At 39.0% G+C, this 16,582-nt stretch overlaps 1 protein-coding gene across 1 annotated transcript in view; it reads left to right on the plus strand.

The window, feature by feature from the left end:
- The window catches only part of LOC122550323 (disco-interacting protein 2 homolog C-like), a 560,369-nt gene that overhangs the window by 464,158 nt on the left and 79,629 nt on the right, over nt 1–16,582 (plus strand). The window contains exons 16-21 of the mRNA XM_043691048.1: nt 1,466–1,530; nt 2,692–2,785; nt 3,050–3,169; nt 6,362–6,476; nt 7,427–7,566; nt 13,979–14,115. Of these exons, the coding sequence (XP_043546983.1) occupies nt 1,466–1,530; nt 2,692–2,785; nt 3,050–3,169; nt 6,362–6,476; nt 7,427–7,566; nt 13,979–14,115 (671 nt within the window). The remainder of the gene's footprint in view (nt 1–1,465; nt 1,531–2,691; nt 2,786–3,049; nt 3,170–6,361; nt 6,477–7,426; nt 7,567–13,978; nt 14,116–16,582) is intronic.

A 16,582-nucleotide genomic window follows, 5' to 3' on the forward strand; every position in this document is an offset into this window, starting at 1 on the left:
CCTCACATGTCACTCAAGATACAATGCAGTGGCCACCTCAGCTCCAGAGACAATGTAATGCAAATCACTCCTTAATGTTCAAAACTGTTGCAAATCATTTTTTGTAACTATAGGGGAGCAGTCAAATTCCAACTGTAATGTTCTTATTGATTTTTGGATGAAAGCGCAAATCATCCCTGAATGGCAAGGAAATGGGAATGTAAACCTCCCACATTCCACCTATAAAACAAAGACATACCACCCTACCCCCGGGGCATTCAATTTCTTGCAGGTCAGCAGAGCATATTAACTCTTTAATCTCAAAATATGTGGTATACTGATCCAGTCCAATTTATTTTGTTAGTCTCAACTGGTGAGGAAAGAGGGCCACGACATTATTAATCTTATTGCCAGGCAAACAAAAGGTGCATGTCGTATTTGCTGCTCATGGATCATTCAGTGACTTTCCAAGTATTAATAGGTACAAGAAACAGTAGAAGAGTCACTGCAAATATCCACGGTATCAGGCAGCATCTGGACCAAAAAGAGTTACATTTCCATTCTCAAGGATCATCAATCAGATTGAAGAAAGTTAGAAATGTATAAGCTTTCAACCCAATAGAAGAGTGGAGGGGGCTTGCAGTACAAGGCAAAGGAGATAATCATAGATAAATGCAATACTTTGCTTTATTTTAAAAAAAAACGAAAGAAGTGCAGACGCTGTAAATCAGAAACAATATCTGAAATTGCTGGAAAAGCTCAGTTGGTCAGGCCACATCTGTGGAGAGAAGGGTCACTTGACCCGAAATGTTAACTCTGATTTCTCTCCTCAGATGCTGCCAGACCTGCTGAGTTTTTCTGGCAACTTGTGTTTTTGTTGCAATATTTTGCTGTCGAGTTATAGTGTTTAATTGGCTGCCACTTCTCTTCCAGGAATGTCTACATTTAAGAAGTTGGGCTCGTCTATTCAAGGGGATTCCCATCTGCTGGCCCTCCTTTGATCTCCTTGCCCCCTTTCCCCATCCCTCCACTGCTTTAAAAGCTTTGACATTTCTTTTTCTCTCTTCAGTTCTGAAGGGCAAGGTCCTCTTCATGCGAAACATTAACTTGGTTTGTCTCTACAGATGCTGCCTGATTTGCATGATTTTTCAATTTTATGTTAAGTTTCCAACAATGAAGGTATTTTACTTTTGTACTAGTGAGCAGAAACTGGATTACCCTTGCCTGTAATGGAATCATTTGAATCATATTCCCAGGTGATATGTGTTCAGCCTCACACATGAATGATGATCATTTCAAAAGTCAAAGAACCTGTTGTCTTTGAATATATATCTCACTTCAGAAGAGGATGGGCATTGATACAAAATTACAAATAACTAAGGCATAACATTTAGATTTGAAATGAAATTAGGAGGAGTGTATACTCTGCTTTTTTAAACTTTGAAATTATCACTATAACTGAGAAAGTCTTGTCTATCTTAAACAGCGGAAACCATAGTGAATGTATTGGATTTTAAGAAGGATGTTGGATTGTGGCATGGTATTCTTACGGTAAGATCTTTTCCCACATTTATTTCTTAATAAATAGCAAATCTAAGATATAAAACTGCATTGAGATGATGCATTTATTGGAATGCTCCTGTCAACAGATTGTAGGGTTTTTCTGGCATACAAAATTATGAAAACCTTAGTTTTTTCAGAATAGTAACAGATCATTTGGTTCAACAAACCTGTGTTTTTTTCCCTCCCCCTGTATCTGTGTTCTGACCATTTTCTTCAATTTCACCTCTTTTCAAGAATCCTAATTTTCTAGGTTATCAGTTTACCATATCTGTCCACCACCTCCATAGGTCTTCAACTCTGCCACCTTCTCTTTTCCTGTTGGTGTTTCTTCTAACAAGAATCTTATTTACAACAGATTTAAGTCCTATGTGCAAGATGCTATGGCATTTAAATTTTCAGGCAATAAGTTTCATCCTTGAATTTATGGAAGTAACTTATAATTAAAATAGCAGAGCGTGCAAACTTGATGGACCAAATTTCCTCTTCCTGTGCTGTGGTGTTCCTGTGACCTGCAGGTTTGGTTTTCTCACTGCAAAACAATTGCTGTCATTTTTCTTTTCCTCCTGTCATTGCTGTAACTGAGCTACAGTTACTAGTTTGTGCATTACAAATTATTATAGCTTCCTTTTATAATTTTCTTCAGAATTTCATAAGCAGCAATATTCAGTTGCTTTATTAAATTTAATTGGTAGTTTATAAAAAAGTTAAAATTCTCTCTATTTTTATAAAGAAACAGATTTCAGTTGAGCTCTAGGCAGAAACACGATCATATGTCAATGACTGGTGTGTAAACTGAAGAAATGGCAAAGTGGATGTTTCATGCAAGTGGTGACTTTCTCACATGTTTCAGTAAATCCGTAGCATTTAAAAAAGGGAGGGATTTATCTGGAAAACAAGTATGTCACGTAGCTGCCAAAAATGATCTGTTTCTGTCACTATATCACTCTACTGAATTATGCTGGTTAAATATTCTTAATTATTATAATTCTGAAGATAGTTTGCAAGTACTTAACATTTGTGCAGGGAAAGGTAGTTTAATATAATTGTTAATATGCATAATACATCAAAATGTATATTAATTAAACAAAAATAGTTACCTTCTATTTCCAAGTGCAGTATTTTCTTATTATGTTTTACTTTCCTTCTTAGAGTGTTATGAACATGATGCATGTTATCAGTATTCCATATTCATTAATGAAGGTGAACCCCCTTTCATGGATACAGAAAGTCTATGCATATAAGGGTGAGTATTGATAATGCTTCAGAAGATATTGTTTAAGGCAGATGTATGATTGCTCAAATATTTCTCCAGTGTTTATTGATTAAGTATAATTATGCATTTTAATTTTGATTGAATAAAGTATCATTACACATATTAATTTTGATCATGTAACAGATTTGCATTCTGATCAAATCTGAAAATGAGCATAAGAATGCTAAGATTTGGGTTTTATTTTAAAATTAAGGGTGAATTCGGAGAGAATGATTTAATGATATGTAATTCCAGCTAAAGTGGCATGTGTGAAGTCCAGGGACATGCATTGGGCCTTGGTTGCACACAGAGATCAGCGAGACATTAACCTCACCTCACTACGGATGCTAATAGTAGCAGATGGAGCTAATCCTTGTGAGTAACTATCTCTTCCACTAATCCTGTTGTTTTGAAACAAAAGGCAACGTAAATGTAAATAGCAACATTTTAACCCCAGACTAGTGTTTAAAGTAACAAAAGGGGCATTTTCCAGAAAAGTTCAGAATAATCACCGCTGGTTTTCCCTTGTATGCAAATGGGAAATGCTAACAAAATATGCACTTAATGTAAAAATGTCTCATTAAAAAGAATGGCATCAACTCGCATTATTTTACTTGTAATCTCACTGGTGTGTTATTTCATTGAAACTTTTGCATTTTGACTGAAGACCATCGTCTACAGTCTTAAAATCAAGTGATAATGTTGACAGGTTTTAGATCATCTGTGTCAATCCTTCCCAAGGGCCATGAGATAAAGCAATGTGATTTCACACCTGGGTTCTAGGTTGCACTCATGCCTAGACCGATGGATTTGAAAGTCTTGACTATGGCAGTTGCAATTAACAAGTGTACTAGGGGCATCTTCGTTAGCAGAGTCCATAGTTTGGAGCAATTGACACAAAGTTAAATATCTCATCAAGAGAGGCCAACAGGATAAATGTGGGTGGAGTAGGAAAGTGTAGCAAGAGAAGTGATTCTGAGATTTAAGTTATTTATATGTATTGGTTGCTTGCTGCATATTAAAACCAGAGATATCATGTAGAAAGGTTCAGTTTATTTTGCAGGCAGTGAATAGAAATACTAATTATTTGAGATTTCCACTAGCTGAATTGGTTATCTAGATTTCTGTGCATGTGGCAAACAAAGCCTCCTCCTGGAGATTATAGTAAACATCATTTTCAAATTGATTTTTATTCTATCATGGTCGGTAGATGTCACTGGCAAAGCAAGCATTTTTTGCCCATCACTAATGGCCCTTGAACTGAGATGCTTACTAGGCAATTTCAGAAAGCAGTTAAGAGTCAAACACCTTGGCCTGGGCCTGGAGTCACATGTAGACCAGACCAGCTGAGGACTGCAAAGGGACTTTTCCTAAAAAACATTAATGGGCTAACAAATTGATTTTATTGGTACTGCATCAACAAGTATTGACTTCCTTCACTACTGACACTCAGTAGCAGCAATGTGTGCTATCTACAAGATGCTCTGCAGTAATTCACCCAAAGATCCTCAGACAGCACTTTCCAAACCCATGACCACTTCCATCTAGAAGGACAAGGGTAGCAGATACATAAGGACACTTCACTTAAAGTTCCCCTCCAAGCCACTCACCATCCTAATTTGGAAATATAGTAGCTTGTTAGCAAGAATAATAGCAAATTACAGGCCTTTAAATTAGAAATAAACGAATAAAGAACAACAGCACCTTTCTCCTCAACACTAAATTCTCAAATTCCTAACTCAACATTCAGTAAATACCAGAAAAGGTAGGCAGGTAGTAGGATTGCAACTATGCAATTGCTACTATGTCACCTGTTTTTGATTCCCCTGCCTGACAACCCACTCCCAAGGCTCCCATAAAGTCCCACACACAGCTTCTGCTAACTTAAGGAAAAATAGAAGTCAGCAATTAAAACAAAGATTATTTTGGTAACTATATCTGGCATTAATAAATGAATCATCATACTGGACAGCTACTGTTGACTCATGTCCTCTTCATGTGTAGATTTGTGTTCTGATCCTTGGATGTAGTTCAAGTAAGGGCTTTGTTTTCATAATGTTATGGACAGACCTCTCCCAGACCACCTGGATAATATTTTTGAATTTTTGAAAGCACAATTTCTGGTGAAACTGGTCCATAGATATTTTGGCTGTGAAATGAGATCCATTTTATTTGCAACACATTTTCAATGTGAAGAGGGAAACTGTTTTAAGTGAATTTCCCCGGAGTCCAGAACGAGAGAGCATAGGTTTAGGGTGAGAGGGTAAAGATGTAAAAGAGACCTAAGGGGCAACATTTTCACACAGAGGGTGGTATGTGTATGGAATGAGCTGCCAGAGGAAGTGGTGGAGGCTAGTACAATTGCAACATTTAAGAGGCATTTGGATGGGTATATGAATAGGAAGAGTTTGGAGGGATCTGGGCCGGGTGCTGACAGGTGGGACTAGATTGGGTTGGGATATCTGGTCGGCATGGACGGGTTGGACCGAAGGGTCTGTTTCCATGCTGTACATCTATGACTCTGAGATGTGGGCGTCATTGGCTAGGCCAGTATTTATTAGAGAGAAATTGAGGGCTGCAGATGCTGGAAATTAGAGCTGAATATGTGTTGCTGGAAAAGGGCAGCAGGTCAGGCAGCATCCAAGGAACAGGAGAATCGACGTTTCGGGCATAAGCCCTTCTTCAGGAATGAGGAAAGTGTGTCCAGCAGGCTAAGATAAAAGGTAGGGAGGAGGGACTTGGGGGAGGGGCTTTGGAAATGTGATAGGTGGAGGGAGGTCAAGGTGAGGGTGATAGGCCGGAGTGGGGTGGGGGCGGAGAAGTCAGGAAGATGATTGCAGGTTAGGAAGGCGGTGCTGAGTTCGAGGGATTTGACTGAGACAAGGTCGGGGGAGGGGAAATGAGGAAACTGGACAAGTCTGAGTTCATCCCTTGTGGTTGGAGGGTTCCCAGGCAGAAGATGAGGCACTCTTCCACCAACCGTCGTGTTGGATTTATTGCCAGCATTTATTGCCCATATCTAACTGCCCAGAGCACAGTTAAGAGACTTTCACATTACTGTGGGTCTGGAGTCACATGTCGGCCAGACCAGGTGAGGATGGTGAATTTCCCTCCCCAAAGGACATTAATGAACCAGATGGTTTTCCCCCGACATTCAACAATGAGTTCATGGTTATCATTTGACACATATTTCCAGATTATTTTAAATTCACATTCCACCATCTGCCATGGTGGAATTTGAACCGAGTCCCCAGAACATTACCCGGGTCTCTGGATTAATAGTCTAGCAATAATACCACTAGGCTATTATCTTCCCATTTGATGTGATGATGGCAATGCAAGAATTGTAACTAAAGCATTGTTGTAGTGGCTTCTGGGATTAATGTGCACATTTCAAAGCCTTTCAGTATCCTCGCTTCAAAAGTAATTTTTGTGCAGTTCTTTAGCATTTACTTCTAACTTCGCAAAATGAAAAATAAATGAATGGAACGTGCATTGGGAGATTTAGAATGGTCCTCAAATTTGAAAAAGAATATTCTAATATTTTGCAAATGTTTTGTTCATTAGGGTCTATTTCTTCCTGTGACGCATTCCTTAATGTCTTCCAAAGCAAAGGATTGCGTCCAGAAGTAATCTGTCCTTGTGCCAGTTCTCCAGAAGCTTTGACTGTAGCAATTCGAAGGTATGGTGTGAGATTATTTGACTTACCACCTTTCTGGTACTATAAAAAGGTGCCTTGATAAGTGATTGCAAGATGAACATACAGTGGCAAGTCAATTCAGATATGAAAATGCATTGTAGTTAATGGTTAATCCTCTGAATAGCTTTCATCTTCATCCTGTCTGCTCCCAAACTGCTTTCTTAACTTCTAAATCTAAGGTGATCTGAACTGCAGATGCCTTCACAGTTGCTGTTAGTCTGGTCCCTGTTGGGCAAATGAGGAAATGTTTTACAGTTGCCACCTTTGCTAGAAGAAAAATCAATACGATTTGTGGTAAAGCTGAATGTCATATTTAATACTACTTTCCATGAAGTCCCACAAGGCATAATTCGTTTCTCTACATGTTGTGATGACAATAATGGAAAAATTAGAAACTATACTGCTGCACATTCAAACATCCAGGTATCAAAATTAAAAAGGAGACTTTCCAGTGAATAAATAAAATCGAGCAATTTTGTTTTGGAGAAGGAAATATTTATTTCCTCTGAGATACAGCACTCAGCACCTTAACTGCATTAAACCCAGAGCTTGATGTCAGTACAGGGACTATAATTAAGAATATCCCCTGGTACTTAAAGAACAAAGAAAATTTACAGTCCAGGTACAGGCCTTTTGGCCCTCCAAGCCTGAGCCAATCCAAATCCACTGTCTAAGCCTGTTACCCAATTCCTAAGCATCTGTGTCCCTCTGGCTCCCCACCTACTCATGCATCTGTCCAGCTCCTCACCTTTGATTTAAACTCCAAACTTCTGAATTATGTGCCAAATACTTGCTAAGTAATCTGTTTTGATTTGATGTGGCAAACAGTTGCAGCACGACCAACTGGTTGTCAGTTCCTACATGAACAACATTCTTCTGTAAAGGTTTATTTAAAATTCCATTAAGGTTTAAAGTGTGTGCATCTATTTTAGGCCAACAGATGATACCAACCAGCCACCTGGCCGAGGGGTGCTCTCTATGCACGGCTTGAGTTATGGGGTGATAAGAGTGGACTCTGAAGAAAAGCTGTCGGTCCTGACTGTGCAAGATGTTGGCCTGGTGATGCCTGGAGGTATAGCTTAACAAAATATGCTTCCTTTTCTTCCTATTGATCAACTCAACAAGGGGTAAAAGTTTCTCAGATTTAAATTAATTGTACTTTTTGTGAAGTTTTAAAAAAACTTTTATAATTTGGGGCTTCATTTTCTAATATGGGGGGAAAAGCCTTCATGTTGACTAATGTTATTGTTAGGCCTTGGTACCTTGAGAAGATCCTTGTCTAAGAACATCTATGGTACTAACATGGGAAACTTCGAATTGCTGATTTTCCTCTGTCTGGATCCCTCCAGAATTGGTCAAAACCATGCAAGCTTGAGCTGTTTGCCTTATACTCAGCCAGCTTCCTACACAGATTTACTTAGAGGTTTTCAAAGTTGATCCAAAGACTGATGAGCAGTGAAGCTCCCAAGTAAATCCAGCCATTGGAGCAATATTCACCACCCCTTTCACTTTTGACAGCGCTGATCTATCCTCCCACCCACCACCCACCTCCCCAACCACCCACCCATTGCAGAACCATGGACAGTTCTCACACTCACTATATCCTCTCCAGAAATGCAGAACTGCTCACTCTTTCCACCCCCCCCCCCCGTCCAGGATCATGGACAGTTCTCACCCACACGACGTCCTGTAGAGAAGCACAGACAATGCTCACCCTCCCTTCAGGAATATCTGTTTTTGATGCCCAAAGGACTGTAGAGGGCAGAGAGTGAGCATTTTTGTGTGGTGAGAACGGAGATCATTGTAATGATGATTATGACCGAGGTTTGGTGTTGATCATTGCTGAGGAGGGTGGTGACTCAGTCAGTGTTTATACTAAACAAAGGAATGCAAACTGTAGGATCATGAATAATTGTTGAAATGCAACCTCGGGACATTAAACTTAACAAAACGTGGCATCTACATCCATTTAGGAAAAGTGGTTGACTTTCCTCAACTAGCCAACACTAAAGGGAACAACTGGGCTTTGTGTTAGCATATACTCCATATTTCGGAAGGAGCTGTGATCAGATGTGCAGATGACAAATAAAAAGTTTGACCCCCAACACAATCTGCAATAGCCACCTCTGGAATGTCCTGACCTCGGTGTACATGAATCAAATTTAGCAAAATGGTTCAGCATCCTTGATCTTCTTGAAGGCGAGTGCCTCTTTGATATAGTTCCAGATCATTTCATTTTGATGGCTGGATTTTCACTTATTTTAGCCAACAGGTTTTTTTTGTGTAAGTACCTTATACCACAGCAAGATTCCACAAACTTCGCGTTAAGTCACTGACTTTCTTTTGTTGGTATTGTTGGAAGGCTCAGTGTTGACTAGAACACTCTGCAAATCATGTGTCTCTTTCAAATGGAACATGGGACCACTTCTTTTTTTAATGCCTATACATGCATATGGTGCTTCTCTTCAATGTTTGCTTGAAAAGGTAGCACTTCTGATAAAGCAACATACTCTAAATACTCCATTCAGGTGTGTTCAGATCATGGTATAGGATTTAGACCTAGATCCATGAGTCTCAGAATCTTAATCATTGCACAATGTTGGATGTTCTGTAGGTCGTCTGTATCTTTTTGAAGGCATAGTACTCTATTAGGTCTTGACTTTCTTCCTATGCAGCTACCAATGAGTTGCACACTATTTTGACCTGCAATGGAAGGGTCTTAGGTTAGAGTGGTGTATTTGATTAGTCCTATTTTCTTTAATAGCCACTTTGCATTGGGGGGAATGATAATTACATTTGCCTTTCCCACCTTTACTAATGAACATCAGTTTTCAGTACAAATTTGTTTCATGAATCAATCTTCGTTACCTCATATTTGTCTATATTTAAAATCAACTCTGCAGGTTGTTCATTTAATTCATGCAGTCTTTCTCAGGTCTACCAATTTCAGTTAAATGAGTCATTTAGTCACATTATGTTAGAATTGTGTTACTGTATAATAGCTGAGCATCCTCCTCCATATATTTAAGAATAATGGAGTCAGCAGGATATTCATTAGATACTCCGTATGCACTAATCCTTTTTAACATTGTCAAGTGGGTTTTTCTTTTGAATCCATTCTGAAGAAGAAGTTAATTATATCTGCACAGTAGTCCTCATCTGCTCCTTAAAGGACACTTGATTTCAACTGCTTGAAAACAATGCTATAGATTACTTACATCCTCTGATCTATATTGATAGGACTCCATATAATGTTCTCCTTCCTTGCTGTAAGATTGATACCTAATTTACAATTGACGACTTCCTGTTGCTTCAGACATTCTTGCAGATTTCTAGTGTATGTTTTCCATTGTCACACACTGGCAAAACAGATAATCAGAGATGAGACCAACACCACAGAAGCTATGGTGGCATATTACTGGCTACTTTCTAATCTACTGACTTGATGGAGTGGATTACAGGGCATTGGTGGAGATATAATATCATTGGACATCGCACCAGTTGAGGAACCTTATTTGTTCACACAGTGCAATGGACTTTCCATCTTTGGGATTTCTGTTTGATTGCACCTGTAGTACATCGTTATTAACGTACACAAAGAAAAGCAGTTACTCAGAGCAGGATAAGTCTTGATTCATGTAGTTGCATGTCCATTTGCAGATTCCTTTTCCTTTCTAACTTTGCTTCTTCAAAGTTCACACTTTGTACTTTGGATCTGCTAAACAGATATTCCACATTGTCATTAGATTCTCCATGTGCAAAATTGAAAGCTGCTATTGTTCTATGAATATGTGTACATAATTAGCGGGCTGACTGGCTTCCACCATCATGACACAAGAGGAGTCCATTTGGCACATCGTGACTATGCCAGATTAAGATCACTTTCCAGCTCTTCACTCCTAATCCTGTAGCTATGACACTTCACTCTGCTGTAACAAAGTCCAATTGTTCTGGTAGCACACTCAAATGCTGTGAAGCTCTTCCTTAATGCATGGTTTATTGGTTTTGAAGAAACATTTTCACAAATGTATAGCATCGGAACATTGATTCAGCCACTTTTAGAGTATTGCATGCAATTCTGGTCTCCCTCCAATAAGAAGGATGTTGTGAAATTTGAAAGGGCTCCGAAAAGATTAGCTGGGGTTGGAGGTTTTGAGCTATAGAGAGAGGCTGAATGGGCTGGAGCTGTTTTCCCTGGACCGTTGGAGGCTGAGTGGTGACCTTATAGAGGTTTATAAAATTATGAGGGGCATGAATAGAATAAATAGACAAGGGCTTTTCCCCAGAGTGGAGGAGTCCAAAATGAGAAGGCAAAGGTTTAGGGTAAGAGGGGAAAGATTTAAAAGAGACCTGAGGGGCAACTTTTTCACGCAGTGGGTGGTGTGTGTATAGTATGAGCTGCCAAAAGATATTGTGGAGGCTGGTACAATTACAACATTTAAAAAGCATCTGGATGGGTATGTGAATAGGAAGGATTTGGAGGGATATAGACCAAATGTTGGCAAATGAGACTAGATTAGTTTAGGATTGCTGGTCGGTATCGATGAGTTGGGCCAAATAGCCTGATTCCATGCTGTATAACTCTATGACTTTATGATTCTATCTTACTGGCTGCAACTTCCTGCAATCACATAACTGGAAGGTTTACATCTTACAGTTCTTAACATATGTCAAAATTATCCTGATACTTTCATAGTAGACTGAAAGATGTATTTTACCCCCAGACCCCAGAGTGTGGACTTGGAAAAATTCCCAACTGGAAGTTGGGATCTTTTGAGGAAATGTTGGATAGGCTGGAATTGTATCACTGATATTTGGAGAATGCGAGGTGATCTTACTGAAGCATGTGAGATCCTGAGGCATCTTGACAGGGTTTATGCTGAAAGGATGTTACCCCTTGCGGGAGGCACTAGAACCAGAGGCACAATTTTTTTTTAAAAATGTGATCTCCCAACTATGATGGAAGTGAGGAGATTTCTGTTTTTCTCAGAGTTAAGAGTTTTTGGAGCTCTGTTTCCCAAAGAACAGTACAGGACAGGACAGGAACAGGCCCTTCGGCCCACCAGGACTACACCAATGAACCTTTCTAAACTAAAATCCATTTGCATCTACTTGGTCTGTATCCCTCTATTCCCTGCTAATTCAGATATCTGTCTAGATGCCTCTTAAACGTTGCTGTTGTATCTGTTTTGACCATCTTCTCTGGCAGCACATTCCAGTCATATACTCTCCTCAGTGTAAAAAAACTTGCCTCTCACATCTCCTTTAAGCTTTCCCACTTTTATCTTAAACCTATGTCCCCTTGTAATTGACATTTCTACTCTGGGAAAAAGATTCTGATTATCCATTCTATCATTGCCTCTTATAATTATGTAAACTTGGATCAGGTCACTTCTCGGCCTGTCTTCAAATGAAAACAACTTGAATTTGTTCATCTCTACCCATAGCTAGTACTGTCCAATCCAGGCCACATCCTGGTTTCTGTACCCTCTCCAAAGGCTTCACATCCTGCTGGTAACGTGACGACCAGAAATGTACAATGGTGTCCATACTAAAATACTATAGAGCTGCAACATGAGTGCCAATTTTTCTGCTCTGTGCCCTAACCAGTGAAGTCAAGCATGCCAAACACCACCTTGACCACTTTATCCAGTTGCGTTGCCACTTTCAAGGACTCTAGACCTGTACACCTAGATCCTTCTGTATGTTAATGCTTCTAAGGATTCTGTCATTTAATATATGCACTTCCCACTTGCATTAGACTTTTCAAAATGCTTCATCTCGCAATTGTCCAAATTAAACTCCCATCTCCCATTTTTCTGCCAAAGTATTCAACCTATCCAAATTCTGCTGTATCCTCTGGCAAATCCTCTTCGCTGTCCAGGGTTTGCTCCAATCTTGGTGCTGTCTCCAAACCTACCAATCAGATCACCTATATTCTCCTCCCAATCACTTATATGTTATTATAAACAACAGCATGGTCCCAACATTTATTCCTGTGGAACACCACTGGTATTCTCCAATCAGGAAAACACCCTTCCACCACTACTGTCTGTCTTCTGTGACTAATCAAGTTCTGTATCCATCATACCAGCTCACTGTGGATCTCATGTGACTTCACTTTCTGTATCAGTCTGCCATGAGGGACCTGTCAAAGGCCTTGCTAAAGTCCATGTAGACAACATGCAATGCCCTGCCCTCATCAATCATCTTTGTCCCTTCCTTAAAAAATCTCAAGCAAGTTTGTGAGACATGATCTACCTCACTCAAAATCATATTTTTCCAAATGTGAGTAAATCCTGTCCCTAAGAATCTTGTCCAATAATTTCCCAACTGCTGATGTAATGTTCACTGGCCTATAATTACCCAGATTATCCCTGTTACCTTTCTTATCCAAAAGAACAACATTGGCTATTCTTCTGTCCTGTGTGGCGAAAGAGGATACAAAGATCTCGTACAATGCCCCAGCAATATCTTTCCTCACCTCCTTCACTCTCCTGGGATAGATCCCATCAGGTCCTGGGGAATTGTCTACCTTAATGCTTTTAAAAACACCCAGCACCACCTTTTTTTATATATCGACATGCCCTAGAATATCAACAGACCCCCTTACTAAACTCATCGTCCATTCAAACCCTCTCCCTCTGCTGCAACAGTCAGTGCAAAATAAAGAATTTTACTTTAATTTCCCAGATTTGAATCCTGTATCAGAACAGAGTTCAAAAACATCCTAACCCATTATTGTAAAACAAAGTATATTCTTTATATTATAAGCTAGTGAAATATTTCCATATTAAGTTCTGTTGAGTAGTGAATCAGGACACCTCATTCATACAGTTTTCCAATTTATATTAATCGCTTTCCTCTTGTTAAAAAGAATCCGTGCTTTGGAAAACTGTGGGTTTATTTTCAAATCAATATTTTTATGATATAACTTAAATGTATTTATCATATCATACCATTGATTTAATCATAAAAATGTTTATATAATATGCAAATCCTTAAGTAATCTGAAAGATTTAACATAGATCACGTAAATATTGTAGTTTTAACTATAAGCTACTTCACTTCTAAATGGCCTCCAGGAGAAAATGAGGACTGCAGATGCTGGAGATCAGATTCGAGAATGTGGTGCTGGAAATGCACATTCCTGATGAAGGGCTTATGCCTGAAACATTGATTCTGCTGCTCCTCAGATCTGACTGACCAGTTGTGCTTTTCAAGCACCGCATTCTCGATTCTAAATAGCCTCTGCAGTATTGAAATACTGAACTGTAGTTCAAAAAAGAAATCACCTTCGTATATTCCAAACGAAGATTTTGACTTGCTTTTTGATTTGTAAATTAAATGTTCTTACTGGGTGCCATTGTTCTTATTTGGCAGAAAAGTAAATTAAATTAAGATGTACCAGTATAGCTTGACCTGTGAATTTTAAATAAGTAATGTTGTTGAATTAAGGTTGTCATGTCTTATGTCTTCTTCAGGTGTGATGTGTGTTGTAAGACCAGAAGGAATTCCATTACTCTGTAGAACTGATGAAATAGGCGAACTTTGTGTGTGCTCCATTGCTGCAGGTACATCCTACTACGGTCTATCAGGAATGACGAAGAACACTTTTGAGGTACGTCGTGCGGATTCAGAGCATGGACTCACTTTATGTATTGTCAACAAAATGCATATTCTAATTATGAGAAAAATAAAAATAAATATTTTGTTAAAACATGCAGACACTTTGCTTTTAAGTGGTCAAAAATTTAGTGAATTTTGAAATGTTATACACATGCAGTAAACAAAATCAAAACTTCTGAGAGTATGCTTTGCAAATTGTAAAGAGCTAATCTCAGGCCAACTATGAAGATTGTGTTTGCAAACCTCTGTTGTTGAGTTTTAAGTTTTGAAGAGGGTTGGTGAAGCATTTTCCAGCGTTTTCTTTATTGGTTCTGTTATTTTTATTCTTTATTTTTGCATGTTCCAGGAGATCTCTCAGCTATTGTAAGCTTGGAGTATGTCTACTCATGGTGTCTGAGCTGTCATATATTGAAAAGCCCTGTGGACCTGCTGCTTGGGTGTTTTCTGTCCATCGATTTTTTTGAGCACTGGTTGTGAAAGCAAGCAGGCATGTCTGATGCTCTGCAGGTTACATTTTGCTGTGAAAAATAATTTTTAATTGTATTTGGTCACTGCAGGCTTTATTCATCTTTTAAAAAATATCTGAAACTAAATCTAGTTTTACCCTATCTTTTTACAACATTCTTGAGAGAATGATTGAGATCTACCTCCAGTGGTTTGTAATTTAAATCTTTCACTGTGTTCAACTTCGGCACATTTAATGTTATCAAGCAGACCTCATATGGAAAAATAAGTGGAAATTTCTCACCTTCTGTCTGGATAGAGATGGGATCTTAATTGAATTTGTCCTACTTGTGCATCTCACTACAAGTTGTGAAACTGAGGATCATTATAGATATTTGGTCAAAATGTCTGCTCTTGATGATTCATTTTGATAATTTCCATAAACAACACCTCCAGCCATGAGGATCTTTCCTGTCAAAAATATTAACATGCATCCCATCTCAGAATTTGAGTAATCTTGTCATTGTCCCACTCCTGCCTCAAAATATTCTTGTTTCCTAATATATTGACCAAAGGAACAAGTCCTCTCTTTACCACAGCAGTAAATAAACAGTAGTCAGCTTAATAGTGCCCTCATTAAATAAACTCTAAAATGTCCTGAAAATTAGCAACTTTAATAATTTCATCACTTAACATAACAGCAAACAATTAAAAAATTTAAAAAAGCAAAAATCTTATTGAAATTTTATACAGCATGCTTTTCAAGTGGCTTGCATTGTACTCATGACTGAAATACTGCTACGACATCTGTTTGGTCTGGGCTGCTGTAATAGATTCCTTACAGACAAGGGGGTAGAGTTGCCATCTGCGGTTAGGCATAAACTATGTCTGAAATTGCACTAGTTTTGAGTTTCTTACTTGGGTTCCATTTCAGACTAATTCACACATTGCTCAGTGTAAAATTTGCCATGAGACCGTACAAAGGGTAGCCTTTTAGAATGTAACTTGTTAAGATAAATTTGTTTTTAAAATTGCTTCTTGATTTGTTTTTTTAGAGTTGTGCTTATATGTGGTTCAATTAATAAAACTAAAATTGGATTTATCAGAAAATAATAATTATTTTTAATTTCTATCTATTCCACCATCTGAGAAACTCAATTTTAAACACTGTACATGACTTATGCAGAACCTTCCCTAGTTAGATTGATGTTCAGTATTTGATTTGTTTATTGAGAACATTTTAAAATAAACCTATCAATGTCTTTGTTGAAACTTTATTGCTGGAACAGCACAGCAGGTCAGGCAGCATCCAGGGAACAGGAGATTCGACGTTTCGGGCACAGGCCCTTCTTCAGGAATGAGCAGAGAGTGTTCAGCAGGAGAAGATAAAAGGTAGGGAGGAGGGACTTGGAGGAGGGGCGTTGGAAATGTGATAGGTGGAAAGAGGTCAAGGTGAGGGTGATAGGTCGGAGTAGGATGGAGGCGGAGAGGTCAAGAAGAAGACTGCAGGCCAGGAAGGCGGTGCCGGGCTGGAAGGATCCCTTTTATCTTCTCCTGCTGAACACTCTCTGCTCATTCCTGAAGAAGGGCCTGTGCCCGAAACGTCGAATCTCCTGTTCCCTGGATGCTGCCTGACCTGCTGTGCTGTTCCAGCAATAAAGTTTCAACTTTGATAGGACCCACCCTCTCCTTTTTCAACATGATGTAGAGGTGCTAGTATTGATGTTACCTGACGAAAGAACAGTGCTCCAAAAGCTTGTGATTTGAAATGTACCTGTTGGACTAAAACCTGATGTCATGTGACTTCTGACCTTTTTCTGGATATTGCGCTAATGCTAATGATGCTTAGTAGACCTGCGGTGAAAAGCGGTTTCCACACAGGTTTCTCTACAAGGGACAGCTGGTATGGCACAGTCTAACTATATGGAGTGACGTTGTGACCAGACCCATTCTTAGGATCACAAGGGACACCAGAATGTCAGGCAGCATCTAGGGAACAGGAGAATCGACGTTTC

Source organism: Chiloscyllium plagiosum, chromosome 5 (assembly GCF_004010195.1).
Source record: "Chiloscyllium plagiosum isolate BGI_BamShark_2017 chromosome 5, ASM401019v2, whole genome shotgun sequence".
NCBI lineage: Eukaryota > Metazoa > Chordata > Chondrichthyes > Orectolobiformes > Hemiscylliidae > Chiloscyllium > Chiloscyllium plagiosum.